Source organism: Mytilus galloprovincialis, chromosome 5 (assembly GCF_965363235.1).
Source record: "Mytilus galloprovincialis chromosome 5, xbMytGall1.hap1.1, whole genome shotgun sequence".
NCBI classification, from domain to species: Eukaryota; Metazoa; Mollusca; class Bivalvia; order Mytilida; family Mytilidae; genus Mytilus; species Mytilus galloprovincialis.
In genome coordinates, this window is record NC_134842.1 from 86,276,062 (window position 1) to 86,302,328 (window position 26,267).

Here is a 26,267-nt window from a genome sequence, read left to right on the forward strand (position 1 = left end):
TTTGGCAGGTAATAACTAATATATCAACTAATACATGTACACTGGTTAATCATTTATAATCTATTGTTTCAAACTTTAAAAAAAATATACATTGAATATATATGTCAAATACAGCTGTTCATGCATGTCTTATCTGCAACTATTATCTGTTTTCACATGTAAATTATATGTGCAGGTATAAGATATAAAATAACAGTAAAAAAAAAAATTAAATCATTTTGAATTAAATATCTATTTAAAAGGTGTCATTAGAGAAGAGTTTGTTGACTTCATAGAAGTGAGCGAAGATACAAGTGGAGAAAGAATATCCAATGAGCTTCTGAAGCTGCTTCCAGAAATGGGACTAGATTTAAATCTGATGAGGAGCCAATGCTATGACGGTGCAGGTAAATCTCATTTAATATACCTCAGTGTGTTGACAGACGAATTTGTTTAATGATAAATATACTGTCACAGTAAGCATAGTTTTGTTACAATTTTGACATGCTCTCAAATTCATTGCTCCTGTCATTGTATGTTTTAAATGATATTTGCACATTCACATATATATATATATACTTTTTCTCCAGGTAATATGACTGTACATTTGAAAGGAATTGGTCCCAGAATTCAAAGGATATACCCAAAGGCATTACACTTTTGGTGTACAGCTCACCAGCTAAACAGATGTATAGTTGCTGCTGCTAACATTCCATGTGTCAGGAATATGATGGGAACTGCAGATAAGGTATACAATTAATGCTTTTCTATTAATTCCTCATATGATAATATTATAATTTTGTTTTGGTCATATACCAGTAATTAAATGTGCAACACATGTATTGCTTAATTATTTTAATCAAACTATAAGTCTTTATCTTTGATAGGTAGTCAAGTTCTTTAATTGGTCTCCTAAAAGGCAATCATTTCTAGAGGACCAGCTCCAACATTATAGAAATGAAACCAAAAGAATGAAATTGAAGGAGTTATGCAGAACCAGATGGGTGGAGAGACATGATGCTTTTGAGATTTTTTGGGATTTCCTTCCAGCAATAATAGAAACCATGGAAAAGATCAAATCAGTGGACAAAAGCCCAGTTGCCATAAGTGACACACAAAGTCTAGAAAACAACATAACATCCTTTCAATTTCTAGTCTCCCTGCTTGTGACAATGAGATGTATTGGATACCTGAAACAACTTAGTACATCACTTCAAGGTAACTGTCTAAGGGAAACAACTCTTATTTAATTTGATATTGTAAAAAAGCAAAACAAAAACAGAAACTATTTTTTTCATCAATTTATTTACATTACAAAAAGAACATGTTACCAACAACATCATATTGTTATTAGAATTCAAAATCATAAACACAAAGTTAAACATGCTGATTGATTTTGTCAATAACTATTAGAAAAAAGGGAGATAACTCAAATACTCACAGATCTGACTAATTAGTAAATTAACCAATTTTGTTTTTCTTTAGGTAGAGCTGTTGATGTTGTGAGTGCCCTTGAGTCAGTGAGCCTTGTCAAGGAAGCTTTACAGGATGTGAGAGACAATATTGGTGAATTCCATGCTAAGTGGTATTCACAAATATTGAAGATGGCAGATGATCTAGATGTAACCCCATCTAAACCAAGAACATGTGGCAGGCAGACAACAAGATCAAATGTGCCATGTGAGTCAACAGAGGATTATTACAAGAAAACAATTGCTATCCCTCTGCTTGATCACATGTTAACAGAAATGAATTCCAGGTTTGGTGACCTGCAAATCAAGGCATCCATGGGACTTCAGGTAATACCTGCCATGATTGGTCAATCCTCAACTACTGATTTTGAGTATTTTGTGGATGATTTACCATCTCCTTCAACACTGGAGCAAGAGATGCATATGTGGAAATTAAAATGGGCAATGAGTCTGATCCACCTTCAGATATTATCACAGCATTACAAAACTGTAGCTCAATCATATTTCCTAATGTGCACCAAATTTTGAAAATTTGTGGAACATTTCCAGTAACCTCATGTGAATGTGAGAGAAGTATCAGTAGACTGAGACTTGTGAAGACATACTTACGATCAACAATGTCAACAAGTAGATTATCTTCTCTTATCATGATGTATGCTCATAGGAACATGACTGTAAATCCAAAGGAGGTAGTGATGCAGTATGCAAGGAGAAATCCAAGGAGAATAGTGCTACCAGACATTCTTGTTGATTAACTTTATTGAACATACTTTAATGTACACATGCTTATTATGCCTCTTGTTTGAATTAACATATATAAATATCTTAACAACTCTTTTAAAATATTTTCATGGTGCCCCCCCAGTCATCAAGGTTCTGGATCCGCCCCTGAGGTTGCATGCAATCCGCTGTATCACTTAGTTGGCAAAGTAGATTTTTTCAAGCCAAGTCAACGAATACACGACCAATCAAACATGAAGGGATTTTTGACACCCCTTACATGTTTCAACAATTAAAAGAAAACAATATACATTATGGTTTATCTAGTAGATTCCTTTCCAATTGTTGTTTCTGGATTGTCTTACACTAATATATGCCATTGCAAGAAATTTTCAAGTGTCGATCTGGGAAGAAAAATTCCTTGCACTTTTGACATATTGAGAGCTTCATGAATAAGACAAAAATAGTACACAAATCATTTACGATATTTATCTTAGTGATGCTAATTTGCAGCCGGTCGTTCTTGTCAAACAATTTAATGTTTGTGTGGGTTGTTTGCGTTTAAACAACACGGACTAGGCGAAGTGCCTTTAAAAGAGGGACGAAAGATACAAGAGGGACAGCCAAACTCATAAATCGAAAATAAACTGACAACGCCATGGCTAAAAATGAAAAAGACAAACAGACAAACAATAGTACACATGACACAACATAGAAAACTAAAGAATAAGTAATTATCTAAAATATGTTCATTTTATTAGTTAATCTTATAAAAATGTTAATGGTTATATGTTGTGTACGATTTTGGTAATGGAGGAAGGAAAGGAGGGGCAACAGATACCTGCTCCAAATGTGGCACTCGTCGGATGGTAAGGGAAATATTAATGAACTAAGGCTATAAAACAGACATAAACATAAACAACACATATAAAGCATATTGGTTTACACATTATTGTCAAGAAAAAAAATGTATTATCAGAGGTTTAGATAGCTATTACATGTATAAAACTATGTTCAATCATCATTTGCTATATAAAAAATGCCTGTTAGAAATCTAATTTGTTGGTTATTTGTTTTTGTATGTAATATATCTTTTCAAGAAGACATCACAAATAACTTTTAACTACAGGATTTCAATTTTTAAATTTCAGGGTAAATAATTATCATAGCACAAGCTATAATACAAACATATCCAATCCAACTATGTACAACATGAGATGTCTTGGCGTTGAAACGGATGTTCGAGACTGTCAATATGAGAGACAGTCGACTAGGAATTGTAGTGGTATTGTAAATGTTAATTGTGGTAAGAAATTTAAAATCAAGGACAACATAGATCAGATATTATATACTTAGTAGTAAATACAGATACATTGTACATGTTGTATGTGTAATACACTCAATAGCAATCGTGCTTTGTCATCTATCACGGTTGAAAAGGCGTTATAATACCTTTAACGTATATGACGTTACTTCATTAATTTAAGTCATTGTTGCAAAGGCTATGCCACTGCTGGTGGACGTTTCGTCCCCGCGGGTATCACCAGCCCAGTAGTCAGCACTTCGGTGTTGACATGAATATCAATTATATGGTCATTTTTACATATTTCCTGTTACAAAACTTTGAATTAATCGAAAAACTGAGGATTTTCTTATCCCAGGAATAGATTATCTTAGCCGTATTTGGCCCAACTTTTTGAAATTTTGGGTCCTCAATGCTCTTCAACTTTGTACTTATTTGGCTTTACAACTATTTTGATCTGAGCATCACTGATGAATCTTATGTAGACGAAACGCGCGTTTGGCGTAAAAAATTATAATCCTGTTACCTTTGATAACTATTTATCAAACTCCCAGGCAGTATGACTCATGTCAAACCTCTTATCTATATGAAGTCCTGTAAAACACCCTATCTGTATGACGTCATGCCACACAAGAACATCAACTTGAAATATAAATATAATAAAATGTACTTGTATTCAAAATTGCAGATATCCTGGGGTTATACTGGTTTCTATGGTTGATACGAATGGTATATTTAAAAAGCCTTATGATACTCTATATTGATCATTTTATTGCATCAATTTATTTGTTAACATATTTGTTTGTTTTTTACAATTATTATTACACATAAATGTTGAATTCTGAAACCCAATGTTTAAACTTTTTACCTGTAATGATTGTTTGTTTTGTTCACACATCATTGTCAATATAATACAATTGTATGCGACTCTCATACAAGTGAGAGGTTTAGCTAGCTTTAAAACCAGGTTTATTCCACCACTTTTTAATAAAGAGAATGCCTGTACTTGTCAGTAATATCACAGATGTTGTTTATTCATTTGGAATGTTTGAGCTTTTGAATTTTTCCATTTGATTAGGCACTTTCCGTTTTGAATTGTTTTTGGAGTATTTTTGTATTTTACCTTTTGATTGCAGTTCTCATATAAGCAATATATCAAATGATTAATGCCAGTTTTTCACCTTACCAAATTGTCTCTGTTTTAACGTCTGAATCCCTTTACTCGAACCTTAATCGGATTGATGATAACATAACGAAGGTATTTGCATTATCAGCAAGATCTTTAACGTAACATGTTTCTATGTCAAGTAAATGTACATAATTACACTAGTATATTTTAATGTTATAAATATTTCTTGCAAATTCTATTGTAACATCAACAAAGCCATTCCTAAGAAAGGATGTCATAAATTAATAAAAATGTTTGTTAGTTTAATAGATAAATGTTCTTTTAGATTCAAAGGTATACCTGTCTGGTGGAAGTTCGTCGAAAGAAGGTACTATCAATATCCTACATAATGGACAATGGGGATCAATTTGTAGTACCAGTTTCGATACAAACGACGCAAGGGTAGTTTGTTCAATGCTTGGTTTTCAAAACAGGTAAAAACAAAAAAGGTTTTTTAATACAATATCAAACTATTCATTGATAAAATATGATTGGCTGTATTAGATGATATGAGCGATGTTACATTAGAAATGTAGATACAAAACAACTTATTAGCATGATTAAAAGAGGGACGAAAGATACCAGAAGGACAGTCAAACTCATAAATCGAAAATAAACTGACAACGCCATGGCTAAAAAGGAAAATGACAGAGGTGAAACAATAGTACACATGACACAACAAAGAAACATTTCCAAAATGTTCAAATTGATTGGATTTTTTTATTTTTCGTTCCGAGGCAAATATTTCATTCATGATCAAAGCGAGACAGAATTTACCATAAAATCAATACGTAGATCCCGTGAAAGAGATTGTACTAGATGAATGGCTAGAAATTTGAAATGCCACTTGAAAATTAGGGTTTATTGGATAGGGAGAAAATTCAGGCCTTTCAACAGTTCAAACAGTCGTTGCGTTTTGACCGGACGTGGCTGCAAATGTATACATCCTGCACTGACAACGCTAACGTTGATATGAGTTTCTTCCGGTCGGAAAGAAACATAAGTGAATACATGCGGGTTACGTTTTGGTGTGTTGTCGTTAAATCATCATATCAACTAATTACATTTGAGTATACATTACGCATACATGAGGATGTTGTAAAATTTCAAACGAGACAATTATCCATCAGACACCAAAAAAATCAAATATAGGTAAATGTAATATTTTACCTTATCTGTCAAATTTAAGAAACGTGTATATTATTAGTTGATATATTTGTAAAACTTATTAAAACTACTTATTTACTTTTAAAAAAGTAAACCAAAGGTATATCCAAACGGTCATTTTGGAGAAACTTCAGGACCAGTATTGATGGATCGTCTTGGATGTTCAGGAAGAGAAACGGACATCAGTACATGTTCATTCGCAGGATGGGGAAGGACGTCATGTCAACATAACCAAGATGTCGGAATATCATGTGGTAGTATATACAATGATTATTTCCAAAATGATAATAAATGGTTTCAATGTACTTGATGAAAAGTACTTCGAACATTGTTACGTATTCCAAACTAAAACGATTTCTTAATTGGTTTTGAAATTAACAAAACAGTTCAACGACAAGCATTACATATCCTTAATGTAACGTTTTCCTTTAAGTATTTCAATCCTTCACTTGGGTTGATAATATATGCAATTCATTATTTTTGTTAAATGTTTAAAAAAATGTGAGGCCTTTCAAGATGATGTTTAATTTCTTTGATAAAAAGGTAACTATAATCTGGACATTCTAATGCAGAAAGGTCACGTATATAAAAAAAATTCTAATGTAAATAAAAAAATCTAACGTGTATCAAAAAATCTAACGTATATAATTTTTTTGTTAATCTTGCATTTTTTTCTTATATTTAGTGGGTATATATATTTGTTACTCGGTGCAATAATGGTGCAGTGACGTTACGTCGAAAACAAATGACTAAGCGATATGATAAGAACATAAAAGGACAAAAAAAACAACAAACATCAGCCTATAAAACACATTATCAAATCGTCAATTTGTTAAAAACTATTACGTTGTCAGTTTAACTTCGACTTATGAGGTTGAATAACCCTTTTGTTTACTCCCCCTCTCGTTACGTCGTTACTACAACCCCCATCCCTTTCATGAATGTGACCTACCGAATTAGACTATTTACCGGATTTATTATCACAACACAACGGATGCCACATGTGGAGCAAGATCTGCTTACCCTTCCGGAGCACCTGAGATCACCCCTAGTTTTGGTGGGGTTCGTGTTGCTTATTCCTTAGTTTTATATGTTGTGTCATGTGTAATATTGTTTGTCTGTTTGTCTTTGTCATTTTTAGACATGGCGTTTTCAGTTTATTTTCGATTTATAAGTTTGACTGTCCCTCTGGTATCTTTTAAAGTACTCCAAATTAGAAAAAAAAGTAAGATATGACATACGACAACCTATTGACGAAGTACCTCATTTTGAACAAGCACCGGGAAACCTTAGTCCCCATCCTGTTCTTATTGTGAATGATTTTAATATGTCTGTAGACTCACAAAACCTTTAACTACTAATCAATCAGAAATAACAAATCCTATTATTAAATTTGTTAATTTACATTTAAGATGCAGGTAATTCTGAAGTACGTCTTGTTGGTGGTAGTAGACATGAAGGTCGACTGGAAATCATGTACAGTGGAACATTTCGTACTGTTTGCAAATATTACTTTTCAACATCACAAGCCAAAGTAATGTGTCGACTTTTAGGACTTGATGACACGTGAGTTGTTTCTTAGTTTCTAGAAACTTAAAAACAAAACCCACACATATTGCTCGTAGCTATTACACGATATGTTACGATTTGAAAAAAGACGTTAAAAAATCGTTTTCAAGACTACTATTCTACTGGAAAAGCCGACTGAATGTTGTAAATATTTGTAATGTAAAAAACCATTCTTTGAAATTGAAACATATACCTGTACATGATTTGAGGCAACTGTTCCTATCTTAAAAACTCATAAATAAATTACGAAGTAGCACCCTAAGGAGAACATACACTAGATAACCAGAAAGAATCGCATGAAATCGCAAGACCCAAATTGGGTCGACAGGGTTAACGGCCTTTCAGCTTTTTAAGCACCACATGGCATAAGAATTTATTTTATTCAATTAAATGAAACAGTCGATTAAGGACTAACATACCCTTACTTTTGTAAATATTTCTGTTATAAGAAATGCTTGCTACAGTTATTAAAGAAACAAAGTTAAGGAACATGTACAGATAACGAACGCTGCAAATACTATTATTTTAAATGTTTGTGGATACTGGGAGTACAAATTGAAATAAATACTCCTTTCAAAGACCAATATCATTTAAACATACAATTATTTGAACATATAAGTATCGTATTCTATATATTCAAGTTCTCTTGTAACAACCTTCATTCTGTAATAAACTTCACTACATAAAACTAGTCTCGTGTACGACACCTCATAATAATGTATGCCTTTGAAAAACCATTTACTATGAAGTATGAAATATACAAAACTCATAATTAAAGTGCAAAGCTACACGATAACGCCGTTGCTGTGCCAAAGAACGGGAAAATCGTATACAAAAATGGAGATTTGTTCAAAAATATATCTATAGACCCAAATTTAGCTCTAAACCAACATTCTATCGGAAAAAGAGACCTTCACATAACTATCTGTCGCAGTCTCCGATTTCCATCGTCCATGCCTTTTAACAGTCTATCAGAAATTCCAAAATTACAAGCTGCAGATGCTCCACCTGCTCTCAGACTATGGAGACCAAATGATTTTATGTTCGGCACAAACGGAGTAAAAACCTCAATAAAAAGCTCCCTCAGTTTTGTATATGAAAGAGGTTTGTTGTCTTTACGGAATGTAAAACTATTCTTAGATTTCGTCAAATTCCAAAATTAATATCAATCACAATCTGACAAAAGACAAGAGAAAATAATTTCACACGAATTCACTTCGTTCAACCGTATGCAATTATATTTATGTGATGTTTTAACAACTTCTAAATGTATTTTTAAAAATAAACCAGTTAAAGGTTATTACGTGCTGTTAAATATAATAAGATGCTTAGCAATGAAACTGTATGTAAATACATCAACCAAAGTTGACGAATTTTACTCAAGTGTAAAGATGTAAAGTAGCATGGGCTTCTAAACTTTTAACTGTATTTCAAAATGGTGTCTTCTTTCTTCTGGAATCATTTTAAAATATGATGTACTATTACCAATGCTATATCATTTATGCTTTGTTTTGGAAAGGAACCCTACCATCACAAGTGGACCCAAATATGGTGCATTCAGGGGCAGTGGATACATGATAGCCATGAGAAGTTGTCCCAGTAATGCCGTGTCACCCTCACAATGTTCATTAAGATACGGTTCTCCCTCTTACTGCAGAGGTGCGCGATATGGTTACCCGAACTATGAAGTTATTTTGAAGTGTGGTAAGTAAAATTATTAAAGTATAACTGATTTAAAAAAAATACTTTGTGAAATATTCGAAAAGGCTTGCATTTTTCCGTGTTTCCTAAGATCGCACTAACACGTTTTATTATTGGCAATTTATGCATTTAGTTTTATACTGCAATGCTATATCGCATTAACTTATTTGTCAAAGTCTTTGTTATAGGCCGGTCCATTATATGCTATAAGTTTCAACTAGATTCTGCGTTACCACTTATATTATTTACTGAAACACGTTAGATACATGTACCACGAATTGATCTACTGAATTTTAAATTGTTTAAAAAAATATATATACAATGTTATATACGTTTAATAAATACACAGGTATATATAGTTTACATAAGAAATACCAAATAGTTTTTGTCACGGCTTTTTAGCGAAAATTACGTGACAAATTCTTAGAATACGACAAAAGTCCGATTAATAACCAATAATTAACTAAAATAACCATTTGACACAATAGCTATCTTCCTTATTTTCTTGACGTGTTGTATTGTTTCAATAAAGATTTACATTGTAAAAAGTTTTAAATAGGGTCTCATAATTACATTTATTTCAATGTAAACCTTACTTTATATAAAAAAGTATGTGTAAACTATGACATTATTATAAAGTTTAACGTGAACATCGCTTTTAATGTTGCCATCTGTCGATCACCTATTCACTATACATTAGTGATTTCCGTAATAATTATAAGGTGTATTTGAAAAAAATACGTTTTTTAACTGGTTTCTTTCAAATTGTTCAAAGAAATTCGGATTGTATCAAACTAAAATTTCTAGATTTGGAAAAAAGATCACATTTGTGACTTTATTAATTACTTAATAATTTGGATAATCTTTGTCCTTTTTCCTAATATTGATTTAATTGGTGTTGGATTGCTATTACACACCAGGAGATCAGACTCGTGAAAACAATTTGAAAAAAACTCTTCTTACATGAAACATTTATTGTTTCGCAATCAGCAACACTCATACATTGTACATGTACGTACACCTTTACAGAGTAAATAGGGAATATAGAAATATGAGTTCGTGTATAGACTAAGTTCTTACGAAAAGATAAAGCATTGGGACTTTGAATGTTATGCATTAGATTCCAAGTACAAGAGGCGCGAAAGATACCAGAGGGACAGTCAAACTCATATATCGAAAATAAACTCAGAACTCCATGGCTAAAAAAGAAAACTAAACTGCTAAAGACTTAGAAAAGCAAGCCCCACCAAAAATTGGGGGTGATCTTAGGTGCTTCGGAAGGGTAAGCGGATCCTTCTTCACAGGTGGCACCCAACATGATTCAATCTCCTTGTTTTTTGCCTTCTTTTAAAGTCTGAACACACTATGCTGCATACATAACTTTGTGTGAGTTCTCATCTTAAGGATTCTGACAACATATAATTCTTTAAATATAAAACAGAGGATGTGGTATAATTGCCAATGAGACAACTCTCCACAAGAAAATAAATGACACAGAAATCAACAATTATAGGTCACCGTACGGCCTTCAACAAGAACGAATCCCATACCACATAATCAGCTATAAAAGATCCTGAAATAACAAAATTTAATGTAAAAAAAACATTGAGAAAACTAACGGCATAATTTATGTACAAAATAGGAACGAACAACAAATATGTAACATATCAACAAACGACAACCCTTGCATTACTGGCTCCTGACTTGGGACAGACACATACGTACAGAATATGGTGGGGTTAAACATGTTATCGGAATACAAAAAAAGACCGACCATTTACCTGGGACATGCTTATAAATTTGAAATACAGAAATATTTTGCAAGTCTCTATTTGTGCTAAATATATGCCAGATGAATGACAACCAAATGAACCGTTAAGCAAAACACAATAAACAAAATATCTTGTTTTGAGAAAGGAACAATTCACTTTATATACTCTCTTTGTTAACGCATTGCACTCTTTTTAGGTCAAGCACCTGCTTCAAATATCAGACTGGTTAATGGCAGCACCCCATATGACGGAGCTGTAGAAGTATTCCAAAACAATCATTGGGGACCAATTTGTGACAGCAATTCTGACATCAATTTGGCAAAAGTAATCTGCCGATCATTAGGAAATACTGACGAGTATGTATTATGTGGATAATAATGAGTTTTTAAAAAGACAACAATTTGTCTATACTGTAGTAAGCCCGATAATTCTAACAAGTCTTAGCAATAACATTCCAACATAATAAAGAGTTTTGTTTCTGACGATATTGTGCAAATGACCGCACTTAATTTGACACCGTAATGGTGAGGAAAATAACGGCAGACAATATCAGCTGGTCTAAAATTGAAAATTTGAACAAACTATTGTTTATAAAACAACAAAAATTTGCAAAACACTGGTATCTTCAAGCATCATTACTGTTTAGTGTATACTTCAACGATCGTATTTGAAGAATAAGGGATTACATGTTTCAACTATGATTTAACGAGTAACATACAAAACAAAGTGGGATTTATAATAACGACTCAAGTAGTCTTGCATTGTATAAAACTCAGTGATCTTTCTCTTATTTGACGTATTGAAAATGAGCGACGAGTTTCGAAAACATCTACTGCAGTTTCAAATGTATTGTGGTTGAATATAAATTCGGCCACTTGCTAAATTGAATTGTTATCAGCTCATATATACACCTTCACGAAGAAGGAACAGTCTTTTGTGTATCATGAAACCATTGTAAACTGTCATTAGAATGAATAACTCTAGTGTTTATGAAATGTAAGGTATCAGCAGGCCTCTACATTTTGCTGCTTAAAAGAATATCAAGACATAGGATTTACTTAGAGTATAGCTACATTAAAGTTGCCATGATTTTTCAATATATTGTATCAGACTTGGCTTATCTATGATTGTACGTTTATTCATATCTATATTTAAGATATGCAGAAATCTACAAGTTGCAACAGAATCGTATCAGACAATATGTAATGTATAGCGTTCGCTGCGGTGGGTCTGAAAATGATGTTTGGAGTTGTAGACATAGCTTGAATATTCGCACAGATTGTTCAGATTCATCAATAATAGGAGTTTCATGTGGTTAGATATAATCATAGTGTTTTAATAGCGTGTTTTCACTGTAAAACTGGTAAACAATTGATAAAGATTGAGTTAATTCGTTTTTGATGTAATTAATCACTTGATACAATAATCATTAAAAATTTGAGTCGGAAGTCTGTTTTTATCCATGAAAATATTATCACTTGTTCATTTTAAATCATATGGTAATGTTTGCTGCTTTATCCAAAAACTATTTACGGTATTTATTCAGGTAACTATTTCTTTGTGCTTTTTGTTATTTAACCCCGCCTCCATATTATATATAACAAGTCATTTTCACTTATCATCCTCTTTTTTTAAATGTTCTTTGCAGACTTATTTATCGGTTGTTGTAATGAAAGAAAACCGTCATATTTATTCATGAATTCAGTTAAAACAATAATAATGTGTAGATAACAAGTTATTCCCTTCTTATGATGAAAGGCTTGCTACAAATTAATGAATGATATACTAATATTATGTTCTTATTAGTTTTCGATTTTTTTTAATTTTTTTTTTATAGTGGTTTTAAAGTTTATGACTCTCAGCCATATCATTGTTTTTTTTAATTTTCTTACGATTTGTTACTGATATTACTACCACTGAGTCGTTACCTATACAGGCTGACTGTTTTTATCCGAGGATACCGAGTAAATGTTAACTCGCTTTTGAATTTTCAAATTGTATGATGCTATTCAACAATATTGGACCTTAATAATATCCAAATGTACTCTGCGAACCAGGATCCCCGTTGGAGATGTTTGTTGTGGTTTTATTCTTCCTCTTGGGGTTCTACATTTGGTTTTAAATAACCAAAGCGTTGTTCAAAAGCAAATTATAATTTATGTGGCTTAATTTATTCCAAGTTATGCTTACTTTCACATATAGAACATACTAGGTAAATGATAATAGTATTACAAAAAAAATGTATTCATTGTTTCTATTACAGAAACCCGTATTCGTTTAGTTGGTGGTACTAGTTTTGCTAACGGACAGTTAGAGGTTCGTTACAATGGACAGTGGGGTACTATGTGTTATGATACATTTGACAAATCTGAGGCAAACGTAGTTTGCAGAATGCTTGGATTTGAAGAAAAGTATGTTTATTTCGTATTAAAATGAATTATACCTCGTGATAAATAGTGATGTGTTCTTGTAAAAGACGAATTAGGAAAAAAACCAGTTCAGTTGTCTTTTATAATCATGCCTAATGCACATAATATAACAGACATCTATATAGACAAGCTAATATTTTAAGAGTCACACCTTGAGTATTTAATTTATGATATAAATACTTAAAGAATCTTAATAAGAATAGTGGAAAACGTTTCTTTGTTTCAATTGACTGAAGAGCATGACTACATGACGACTTGAAAGAATGACATGTAAAAACAACAGCAAACGACAAAAAAAAACCACACCACACACTTGATGTATATGCGTCTTTTAATTAGAAGTGTTTTTTGTAATATTGTTATTGAAAAGGAAACAATTAATCTCATCTTTGTTTATGATTTGAATAATCTTCATCGATTTTCAGAAATGCAGGCGTAGCGAAGTATGGATATAGTTCAACACCTATCATAAAAGATGACCTCCACTGTAGCGGTACCGAGTCTGATATATCAATGTGTAGCTACCAGGGCTGGAATCCAAGTACCTGTACGAATAATCACACTGTTGGTGTGAAATGCAGTATGTATTTATATAAATAACATAACAAAACTAGGAGTGTATTAAACATTACAAGAAAGTTACTTATTACATTGTAACAATTGATTTGAATCAGAATAGATTACCTTAGCCATATTTGGCAAAACTATTAGAAACTTTTGGCAATCGATGCTCCTCAAATTCGTAATTTATTTGGCCTTTTTAACATTTTTAGATTCGATCGTCACTGATGACGCTTTGTAGACGAAACGCGTGTCTGGCGTATATACGAGATTTCAATCCTGGTATCTATGATTAGTTTATTTAATCATAACAGAAATATTGAACTTTTAATAACAGCACTCATAGTAAACTAAATCCATAAATGTAAAATAGGGAATTGAAGTATTCGTATAATATACGAATAAACACATATGTACAAGTAAACTACCACAGTTATTTTGCTATGAACTATAGAGATTTATACCATAAACTCGTAAAAATTTACTATTCGTAAATTGTTATTCTTATAGACTTTTATGGTTCACCAAAGCTGTCTTTATTTCATGTTGCATGTATTATAGAAAAGCGTAGTGTGGATAATGTGAAAGCTTCTTTCAGTTAAAACATTGTACATTTACACAGTGAAGCTAAATTGGTGCGTTTATTTGTCTAAATTTGTTTAACACATTGCCTTTTTTATAAAATTCTACAAGAATTTCTGATGTTTAAAATAATCAATTATTTCAAAATATTTTTGAGCAATATATTTTTCATAATGAAAAATGTCAAGTGCGCGGTAGAAAAGAAAATAAATATAACACTTTCCTCTTCACATAAACAATACATTACAATTAATTGATCGTATAGTATAGTTTGATCATCTTGCATGTGGTTTTTCTGGAGGTCAGATTCCATTAGATGTATGCTATAATTCTATATTAAAAAGCCTTGAAATAGTGGTTCATAATCAATAATTTTGTTTGGAAAAAGATATCTTCTATCTGGTGTTTGATGTTGCCGTTTGCTACTTTCTAGTAATCACCTCAATGAATACGAACAACTCTTTACTTTTTGTTTTCAAATCAATAAGTTTAAAATTACTTGGTAAAGGAAAATTTGGTTTCACGATTCAAACGTAGACACTTTATTTAGAAATATTTGTATTTACATATAGTTGACTATTCATACCATTTGTCTTGAAACTTGTATTCATCAGATTAATTAAATGCTAGAGATTGTCTTTTATTGCAGGAGCCAAGATTTGCTATTTCATTAAAAATGACATTCATGATATATGTAATATGCATGTTAAAATGTCAATTTATACAAGTGACTCTACATTTCTCGATTTCCGTTGTATTTAAATGTGGACTTATTTATATGACATTTAAAGAACAATTGATACGAGCGACGGGATTATGCATATAATTAGCGTTTGAAATGACTAAAATGCTATTTAAGTATCGTACGGAATTAAAACCTGATTGGTTTTAGATTAATTACGCTAATGTGTAATAGTTTTATAATTGCAGTGCACCAGAAATAATTACCATGAGTTCAATCGATGACGGACAGGATCATACTGCCGTAGATGATATTCAGTGTTCCGGTTCTGAACAGTATATAGCAGACTGTAGTATAAGTAATTCACAGAACACAACATGTTTACCAAATAACACAGTGGCTATATCATGCAGTAAGTTTTAATTTCATTTTACATATAGATCGTCGTACATACACATTTATATTAATTGCATTGGGAAGTGGAAAGTTCTATTTAAATGGTAACGATTCTGTGTATCCCCTCACTGTACAGCATAAAGACTTGAAAGAGCAAAAGCAACCTATAACAATAAAACTTGTTGTACAAGCGTCTTGTAATTGGAAGTTTATTTTGAAATATAGTTACTTAAAAAGGAAACAATTAAGCTCATCTGTGTTAATAACTTTGAATAAGCTATATCGATTTGCAGAAATGCAGGCGTGGCCACGTCCACTTGTACTTTTGTCCATCTGATAAGTTAAGCCTTTTTCAACTGATTTTTATAGTTTATTCTTATGTTGTATTGTTATACCTCTCTCCCAAGTTAGCGGAGGATTGGGATTCCGCTAACATGTTTAACCCCGCCACAGTATGTATGTATTTGCCTGTCCTAAGTCAGGAGCCTATAATTCAGTGGTTGTCGTTTGTTTATGTGTTACATATTCATTGTTTGTTCATTTTTTGTACATAATTAAGGCCGTTAGTGTTCTCGTTTGAATTAACTTACTTTGTCATTTCGGGGCTTTTAAAATCTGATAATGTGGTGTGGGCTTTGTTCATTGTTGCAGGCCGTACAGAGACCTATAGTTGATAATTTCTGTGTCATGTTGGTCTCTTGTGGAGAGTTGTCTCAATGGCACATTACACTCATTCTAGACGTAAAAATTATTATATATATATATATATAAATAAACAAATATTAATATAGACCTTATCCGCTTCGACAAAAATCGTAAAGCCGAAGAATACATTTGTCATTTAGATACATGTATGTCAGCTACTTAATGCATTGGTTATACTTATTGTAGCAACGAATATAAAACTTGTGGGCGGAAGATATCCAAACGAGGGAAGAATAGAATTACAACACAACGGTACATGGGGATCAGTGTGTAATCAAACATTTACTGTACAGGATGCTAGAATTGTGTGTTCTATGTTAGGATATAATAATCCGTAAGTCACATGTATAATACATATTCAGCAATGATCAATTTGTATTATTATATCTGGGTATGTATATCTTTATTTAATTTTATGCATATAAATTTACTCTTTTTTAAGAAAATGTCTGAAAAAGAATATTTAGATACTATATAAAGTATACAAATTTCGTTTTTATTCCGGAAGTTTAATGGAATTTCCTTAAGATAATTTAGATCATGTACCTTCACAGAACTATTGCGGTCCTAGTATGTTAAACGTATTGCTATAATGTTAAATATTAAAAGGTTGCCTTGTTATTTTTAACGTGTTGGTTGAATTTTGTTTGGCAGTTTAGATAACACGGAAATGATAGGAAGAGTGCCTTTTTAAGAACATTTGGAAAGAATGATAAACAAATCATGCAGAAAAGATTTTTAAGAGTTACTAAATTTGATTATTTTGGTTCCGATAAAAAAGCACTATATTTTCCTATTTGGATAAACAGTATCTAAGTAAGCAAATCAGATAATTATACAAAAATCGAGGCTTTTCGTATGTGTTAAATTTATTTTTAACATCGCGATGTGTTTGTTTTAGATATCCAGAAATATGTTCGTCATGTTTTGGTGTGTCTAGTGATAATTTAACTCGATACAATGTGAACTGCTTACACGATGAGTCTGATATTTCTCAATGCATAGCTAAATGGGAAGACGTTCCTTGTCTGGGTGATGCAGGAGTAAGATGCAGTAGGTGCTATTATCGCAATTTTACGACAGTTTCCTTTAATCTTGCTGACTGATAATTTTCTTCTCAGTGAAGTCGAATGATACGAAAAATTATCGCTAGAAACTAGTGATTAATATTAAAATACATTGACATTGAATAAACTCCAAAATGATTCATAGATGAAAAAAATACACAGTTACCTTTACAATTCGAATACTCATTACCGAAGATTTTGAACTCAAATGGATAACAATTATATATTAATTATCGAATTGTGCTTATCGTGCAGAAAATTGCTTCCAATTAAGCATTGTTAAGCTTGATATATAGACATGATACAAATATAGATTTTAATATCATTGTGACCACCTGGTCGCTGATATGTTCTCGAAGGTCTATAAAGCATTTTGATACTTTTAAACCTTAACAATATAAATCAAAATCCTTGTATTTAGTTTTCAGATATATCTGTTGTTTATTTGATGTTTATTGTTAGTTAAGAGTGTGGTATTTCGTTAATTTCGTTTTTTGTTTTTGCACACATACATGTACATGACATTCTATCTAGTCGTAAACAAAGGATTTATCTCATCTAAGATTTCATTCGATAATCTCTTGTTAACTGTTTTTCTTGTTTTGGTTATATGAATATATCAAAGTTCAAAAAAGTGTTGAGATTTGTACTATCTGAACGTGATTACCTGTGAATGCAATCATAAGTACATACGTTTTTCTTCAATAAATTATTTTATAAAAAGGGACCCAAATTCGGCTCAAGAATGGAGCTAATCCATCGGAAGGACGAGTGGAAGTATTTCATAACAATCAATGGGGAACAATTTGCAGTGACAACTTTGAGAAAGCGGATGCAAGTGTTATTTGTCATATGCTTGGTTTCGACCCATTGTAAGTATAAAATTATATTTATATATTAAGTTGTTCCACAAAAGTTGGCCATATTATGGTAAACTGTTGGGGACTGTTCATCTGACTGTCAATCCCGGTCATAAAAACCATTGGTTTAGAATTTCTTTATCCTTAATGAATCATTATCAATGTGTATACCATGTTATAAAAAAAGAAGATGTGGTATGATTGCCAATGAAACAACTATCCACAAAAGACCAAAATGACACAGACTAACAACTATAGGTCACCGTACGGCTTAGGTCCTTTACGAAAATGAAGGTTTTTTTGACGTTTTTCAGTTGTTCTAATGATAGTTTGGGTATGTTCTATCGAATCCATAATACAAAGTCAAGCCAATGTACCCCACCATATAAGCGGCAGGTTTGGCTAGTCATGACACCAGGTTAAACCCACAATGTTTTCTTAAAATGTCATCTACCAAGACAAGTATATTGTAGTTGTTATCAGCTATAAAAAAGAAGATGTGGTATGATTGACGATATGACAATATATGACAATGTAAAACAATTCAAACGAGAAAACTAACGGCCTTATTTATATAAAAATAAATGAACGAAAAACAAATATGTAACACATAAACAAACGACAACCATTGAATTACAGGCTCCTGACTTGGGACAGGCACATACATAAATATTGTGGCGGGGTTAAACATGTTAGCGGGATCCCAACCCCCCCTAACCTGGGATAATTGTATAACAGTACAACGTAAGAACGAAAGTCGGGCCAGCTGAAGGACGCCTCCGGGTGCGGGAATTTCTCGCTACATTGAAGACCTGTTAGTGACCTTCTGTTGTTGTTTTTTTCTATGGTCGGGTTGTTGTCTTTTTGGCACATTCCCCATTTCCATTCTCAATTTTATTCTATTTATGTTGGCTTGTTTTTATTGCAGTTTATTGTTTCTCTTTTTCCATTGTTTTCCTCTTATACTTGATGTGCTGTCGTTTTTGGTTGGTGACCCAGATTTGTTTACGCTAAATTGATTTATCATTATGGGACATCGGTCTACTACTGTTGCCTGTATTCGTGAAATCAAGCTACAGAACTTTTCAATTTTGTAATTGATTTTCTTATAAGAATCTCCTCAATAACAGGTTTTATATTATACAAATAATTATGGTGATTATAACCATTTAAAATGCAACTGGCTACAATAGGCACTGTTTCTTTTTTTTTGTTACAGTGAGTTGACTATGGGTGTTACTGTTTAACTTTACCTACAGCTCAACCTGTTTTTAAAATTGACAATACAATAGGGACATTTAAATTGACCAGTTGGTATTATTAGATCTAAATCTACCTTAATGCTATCTGTACAGTTTTTTTTTTATTTACTTATTCCAACCTTACATAGATATAGGAAGATGTGGTGTGAGTGCCAACGAGACAACTCTCCATCCAAATAACAATTTAAAAAAGAGTTAAACCATTAATGGTCAATGTACGGCCTTCAACACTGAGCCTTGGCTCACACCGAATAACAAGCTATAAAGAGCCCCAAAATTACTAGTGTAAAACCATTCAAACGGGAAAACTAACGGTCTAATCTATATAAAAAAAAAAAAAAAAAAAAACAAAAACAAAAACAGAAACACGTATAAATTACATAAACAAACGACAAAAACTGTACATCAGATTCCTGACTTAGGACAGGTGCAAACAAATTTCTCCCTTTTTCTGAAACAATAGCATAACATCACAACATAGAAAAACACACGATAAATATCAATTGGCTGGCTTAACTCAATCAAAAAAACGTAAATTAATACACTATGATCGAATAAATTTGATCTGCGATATCTGAATGCAAATGCACAGTTAATAAAATATTAGGGACAAACATTCAAGGCCAAAAAGCAAACAAACAAGTCCAAACAAAGCCATGGCAAGAAACCACTGCGAAATATTTAACCCTTCGAAAATATTCACTTTAGAAAACAAAACCGGTTTTAATAATACAGGTAAATCTTGAAGTTTATAGGACGAAGTGAAAATTAGAAGATATTCCAAATAATCAAAGCTGGTATATAGACAAGAACCATATAAATATAAAATAACAAAAAAGAATTATAATCAGTATCAACAGGTCGAACTAACAAGAAAACACAGCATGCTTTTTTCCTGAAGATTTTAACTAGGATTTTTCTTTTTAAAAATTGATAGGGAAGAACATATTTTTGATTTTCATTGTTTTAAATCACCAATATATATGATTTATCTAATATTTTGTTTACCTAAATTTTCTAAATCAGTTAAAGCAAGTATTTGTATAGTAACTATACAAATCCTAGGTTAAAGATTTATTAAATATTTGTTGAAAACTTCTAATTTTAAAAAAAATCACTTTCCAATGTTTTTCGTTTGAGAATCCTTACAAAAGTAAAGGAAATAAACATTAAGTGTATTTCTAGAAGTATTCGGTCATACAATTGCCAAAGAAACAACATTTAGAAGGAAATAGAGAAATTTTTATTATACTGCCATTTAAATATTAAAAGAAATTGTAGGAGTGATTAAGCCAAAACAAGAATGAATATGTTATTTTCTTACAGGGTATTTAATATCATTGTATAGCAATATAATATTTCCCACAGAAAGTAACCGAAAGTTAGCGTGCAATAAATTCTAATATTGCAATTCTAAAATCGTAAAAATTCATGACGTCATCAACGACAAAATCTTAGTTTAAACCAATTTTTACTTTCAAATATTATATTGCATATAATGCACTACATTTCATCGTAATATTTTCATAGCCCAATACTAGGAGTGCTTAGTACCCTAAATAATCCAGTCGTTATATTTTACTCACTTCGATCGCTAACTTATTTCATTTGTATTGTTGAAAAAAAGTTTTTTTTTTTTTTTATCTCTTTGGCCTTTCTAATGAGAAATAACTCAATATAATTTGCTTTTGCACTTGTGGAAATCTTAATAAATTTATCATCTCCATAATTTGATGAATACTTATTGACATGTTCCTTGTACAAATTGTATATGCATATGGAAATATCAAAATCAAGGTTGAATAAACAATTTTATTTATTTATTGACACTGATATTTGACATCTCATCCAGAATTCCAAAGATTTTAAATAATTCCTAATTTTATTCACTACTACATCACAATATTTTTTTCTATATCCATAGTATATTCTGTTTAATTTCCCACGATATACATCTCAATTAAACAGGGGTAGAATCTTTATATAATTCAGAGTTTTTTTATCATTTTCCTTATTATATTCAAAATAGTTATCCTCACTTTACAAATATTTTGTAATATTTTATTCATATTTTTATTATATCAATTGATTTTAACTATATCCACAGTATACATTTTTATTGCATTTCCTTTGATATATGTCCAAATTAAACAATATTTGATCCAGAATTATTTCAAGGGATGGCAACGAGTACTCGAGTAACCGGGTACTCGATCGGAAGGCCGAGTACTCGAGTACAGTTTTAGTACTCGGATACTCGTTTGCCTGTTATACATTGAGATATTTCTCTTCACATTTCCACTCACTTTAGTTCCGTTAAAATATCTCCTTCGTAATACTTTATAAAATCAGTTAACAACATGAATATGTTTATCCTGAGGCAACTATTTGTTATAGTAGTACCAGCAATGTCTTTTCCTTCCGAGGGAATGTTCTATGTGCACTATTTGTAACAAAAAATAGAAAGTCAAACAGTCTTTCTTCTAAAGATCAAAGTTTATACCAAATTACTATGTAATGAATCCAAGCAAGAACAAATTTACTGGCTGGCTGTCTATATGTAACGTACATGTTCAAAGGAAATTATCAATTTTCGTGAAGAAAATAAAAAAATACTTAATCTAATTATACCAATTGTCTTTTATAATATACTATGTATTTGTGTTTCGTTTGTCCTGTCTACACGAATTAAGGAAAAACGGTCATACAGTTTTTCAGTCACTTGACAAATAAGCATTTTCAAACCGTTAAAATTGGTATTTTAAGTAAGCAGTCACTCAATATTGCAATATTATTTCATCACATTACGATGCACCTCGACAGTTAAACGAAATCAAGTGTATGCAACAGTTATAAAAAAAACGAAAAAAAACCGATAAGGACATGTTAACCCTTTGAAATTTATAATTCAGATACCCAAAGGTTTACAAAGATTCACGTTTTTTACCTGGTAATGGACCAATATGGATGAATAATGTAGAATGCTGGGGTACAGAGGAGGATTTAGCTGAATGTGAATTTGACAAATATGGGCGTAATACTTGTAACCATTCACAGGATATTGGAATTTCATGTGGTAAATGACTTGTATTATTTCTAGTTGTATTACTGAGCTCTGTTTGTTTGTTGGTTTTACTTGTTAAAAAACTTTTAAAAAAACTTTAAGAAATTAAGTTTTGCAACATTTTCGGAATTACACGACACTTGACAATAAAAACACACACATTATTCTAATTTGCGTTAATAAAAGTAAGTGAGAGAGTTTACAAACATTGTTCTTTAAAAAAATATCCTTCATCAAAAACTCGCTACTACAGAAGCATTGCTAGCTACATTTTGTAATTACATTGTATGTTAATCATAAGAAACGGCATAATACATATTCTTAAAAATAAGAATGAGCTATAGCTATGCTTTACGTTTGTTCATGACACAAACAATTGTATATATATTTGTCCGCAAAGATTGTATGCGTGTATCATACACTCGATATAAAAGACAGTATTACGCACCATTATATATCTTCATTTATTTTTTCTGATTGTCATATTGATATTTGTTACTTTTCATTCACAAAATTGACGAAGATTTTTTTTTTCATTGATTGCATCGATATCGTCAAAAGAATAGAATAAGATAACTTACTAACAAAACCACAATTTTAGCTTACTGATTAATGTTTTTTTAAAGGGGTTGGTATGAGGTTAGTGAATGGATCTGCCTACAATGAAGGACGAGTCGAAATATTTCATAATAATGAATGGGGATCACTTTGTGATGACACATTCAATTCTGAAGATGGCCAAGTTGTATGTAGAATGCTTGGACTAGATACTGAGTAAATACCACATTGTATATGAAATATTGTTTTCCAATAATAAAAAGATATGATTAAACAGGAAAGCGATGCATATGTATGGAACATCAATGTTGCTACGTGGGTATTTACCAGAATTCCTTTTCGCTTTTGATTATTTCGATAGCATTTGTGTTTATTTTATGCTCAGTGATTTGTGCCGAAAAACGTACCTAAAATGCCACCAAGGGCGTTTGTTAAAGAACATTATTATGAGACTATACAATTAAACATGCATTAATATATCCGATACCTTGATTCCGTTTTTTTTGCAACTTTAAATTTCATGTTTGTATTAAATGAAAAAGGTAGGCAATTACGAGACGTTCCAGCGAATGTTCGCCTTCATTTCTGTTTTATTCTTTTCAAACAATTACTTTACCAATTGACCGTTCAGAATATTCACACCAGCAAAGATGGTTAAATTTCATGCTGAATAATTTTGTTCTTCTTCCTAATTTGACACAGTTGATACATAATTATGTAATTAAACATTTTATCTGATAGGAACGTAACAGTTCTGTCTTCTGCTTACTTTGGAAGCGGAACTTCAGAAGTGAAAATATCAGGATTAAATTGTACTGGTACAGAGAGTCACATTGCTGCCTGTAATTTTACCGGTTGGGGACACATCACGTGTAAACAAGACCATGCTGTCGGAATTATTTGCGGTATGGTCTTTACACATATTATATTTCTAAACTTTGCATTTTTCAAATGTTTAATTCATATACTTACGTTACTATATAATAATGAACGTCAATCATTTTATTTGTTTCTTGAAGTTTTGCATATGCTTAACACGTTTTTCTAATAATCACACTCTCTGGTTGCAATATTTATATTTAATTTTGAATGCTTTGATTGTGAATATTAAACAAATGATTTTCGTGATTATTTCGTCATAACTATAAATACAATAGCATAACTATAACATACAGTTATCAACGTCAATACAGTTATCAATAAAAGAAAGCAAATATTACAAAATTAAATTATAATCATGATCATTGTGTGAAAATACTTCACAGATTGGTGCAATAAGATAAAGGACAACCACAAAATAACTTTTAACCACATTTTCAGATCATAATATATTTGAACGAGTATTACATTGGCTCGTTGTTTATCAGAAAAATTTAAGTGAACCAAATATTGTCCATTTGTGTCCGTGTTTGATTTTTCGAAATAGAAACGTTTAACCAAATAACGAAAAACAAACAATGTAACGTCCCTCACCTTCGAAACAGACATAAAAGGAATACAAACGAAAAATAAATTGCACTAACCCATCACAAAAACACAAATCAGAAAAGGTACAAAAAGCACAACTGGGTGCAAAATCCGTTTATGAAAACATGTCTTACATGTCTTACAAAAAGATTCTGGTGTTTATTATCTGTTATGAAAAATATTTGCGTTGACCCTTTGACAAAATTTTAGAATTTCAAAAAACTTGAACAACATACTTTATCGGAAAATTTTCATTGAACATATAGCAGTTTGACTAACACCAATTTTGATCCTTGTGAAGCTTAATATTTCCTTAACAATAGATATAATTAAAACGTTCAGCTGAATTTACATAGTTATCTCCCTGTAGTGTTATGTACTACCTTAAACGGGAAATTTTGCCACCATTGGTTCAGTTACCATGTATTCCCTTTACAAGTTGACTTCAACCTTTTAAAAAAAAAAATCATTTCCAAATGCCTACAAGCGTTCTTAGGATTGAGATATGAAATTGAAAGCGAAATCTGAAATAAAATTCTTCTTAGCAATACAATACAGTTATCTTCAAATTTATATATTGTATCTATTAGTTTTTTTCCCTTTGTGCAGGCGGAACAAAAATTCGATTAGTAAACAGTGTTCGACCATCAGAAGGTCGGTTAGAAGTTTTCCATAACAATGCATGGGGAACAGTTTGTGATAATCACTTTGACGCCACAGATGCTGCTACTATATGTCAGATACTAGGATATAATACAAGGTAAACTGGTCTTTTAAAGCCATGTCGTACAGAAAATAATCAGAAATTTCATTTACTTGAAATGTTCATGTATACTGGTTCTTTATTTGTAAATAAAAGCAAGTAACGTCTTTGGTTAAAATTTTTACTTAATTATGAAAACTATCTGCACGTTAAAACCCTTTAAATAAAGACAACAGCAGAATACCGCTGTGCAAAAGTTATAAATCGATTAAGAGAAAGACATCAGGGAAACAAACTAAAACCGAGGAAAACACATCAACTACAATAGGACAACAAGGAAACAACAGACACTGAAATAAACTCATCATAGACACCAGCATTAAAAACAAATTATATACGCCATACGCAGGTTTTGTAATACGAAAGACTCATCAGTGACGCTCGAATAAAATAAATGTTAAAAAGGCCAAATAAAGTACGAAGTTGAAGAGCATTGAGGACCAAAAATTAGAAAAAAGACAAACGACAATGCAACATACATATAAACGAGCTATTAGATAACAATAATTCCTGACTTGGTACGAGACATATTTTTACAAATAAATACAAGAACACTCAAGACAGAAAAATACATAAATCAATAATGTAACAGTACATTTGATATTTTCACCACAGACAAACGACGATTAAGAAAATATAAATTAGAACAGTACTAAAAAAAAAATCATGATAGAATTATGAACTGTGTGTGTGTCACACGAATGTATCAACGTCTACAAAATAACTTCAGAGGTATATTTTCAAAAGTTGGATAGACATCATGTGAGGTTTCTTATGATATTTGATGTACTTTATAACAATTACAATAATATTAATATAGAACTGTATTAGTAATCGTTTGACTGACTGCACTATCTAACTATGTCGGCCTTTCTTCCAAATCTTAACGCTTTAACTGATAACAGCTGTTGTGAACACCCTCCAATTATTTTCCAGGTGGAGTTAATAGCTGCAATGATCTAAATTCTTTATCTATTAGTTTTAGTAAAAATGAGATTAAACTAATTATCTTGCATAAAG

General features: G+C 31.5%; 2 protein-coding genes across 2 annotated transcripts in view; both read left to right on the forward strand.

Moving 5' to 3' along the window:
• The window catches only part of LOC143074183 (scavenger receptor cysteine-rich type 1 protein M160-like), a 62,762-nt gene that overhangs the window by 10,160 nt on the left and 26,335 nt on the right, over positions 1-26,267 (forward strand). The window contains exons 9-23 of the mRNA XM_076249731.1: positions 3,323-3,477; positions 4,929-5,076; positions 5,900-6,063; positions 7,222-7,302; positions 12,130-12,165; positions 13,115-13,262; positions 13,706-13,864; positions 15,354-15,517; positions 16,393-16,540; positions 17,108-17,259; positions 17,998-18,145; positions 22,308-22,471; positions 23,086-23,233; positions 23,759-23,922; positions 25,094-25,244. Of these exons, the coding sequence (XP_076105846.1) occupies positions 3,323-3,477; positions 4,929-5,076; positions 5,900-6,063; positions 7,222-7,302; positions 12,130-12,165; positions 13,115-13,262; positions 13,706-13,864; positions 15,354-15,517; positions 16,393-16,540; positions 17,108-17,259; positions 17,998-18,145; positions 22,308-22,471; positions 23,086-23,233; positions 23,759-23,922; positions 25,094-25,244 (2,130 nt within the window). The remainder of the gene's footprint in view (positions 1-3,322; positions 3,478-4,928; positions 5,077-5,899; positions 6,064-7,221; positions 7,303-12,129; positions 12,166-13,114; positions 13,263-13,705; positions 13,865-15,353; positions 15,518-16,392; positions 16,541-17,107; positions 17,260-17,997; positions 18,146-22,307; positions 22,472-23,085; positions 23,234-23,758; positions 23,923-25,093; positions 25,245-26,267) is intronic.
• Positions 607-1,979, forward strand: LOC143076934 (52 kDa repressor of the inhibitor of the protein kinase-like). The gene is made up of 3 exons (XM_076252832.1): positions 607-727; positions 867-1,197; positions 1,465-1,979. Exons 1-3 carry the CDS (start codon positions 707-709, stop codon positions 1,977-1,979), a joined length of 867 nt encoding a protein of 288 aa, XP_076108947.1. The 5' UTR covers positions 607-706.

Excerpts from the sequence above, each read along its gene's own strand:
- LOC143076934 (XM_076252832.1), top strand. The coding sequence starts at position 707 with ATGATGGGAACTGCAGATAAG. Across the intron at positions 728-866 it reads TGATGGGAACTGCAGATAAG|GTAGTCAAGTTCTTTAATTG; the intron begins GTATACAATTAA and ends TATCTTTGATAG. Across the intron at positions 1,198-1,464 it reads ACTTAGTACATCACTTCAAG|GTAGAGCTGTTGATGTTGTG; the intron begins GTAACTGTCTAA and ends GTTTTTCTTTAG.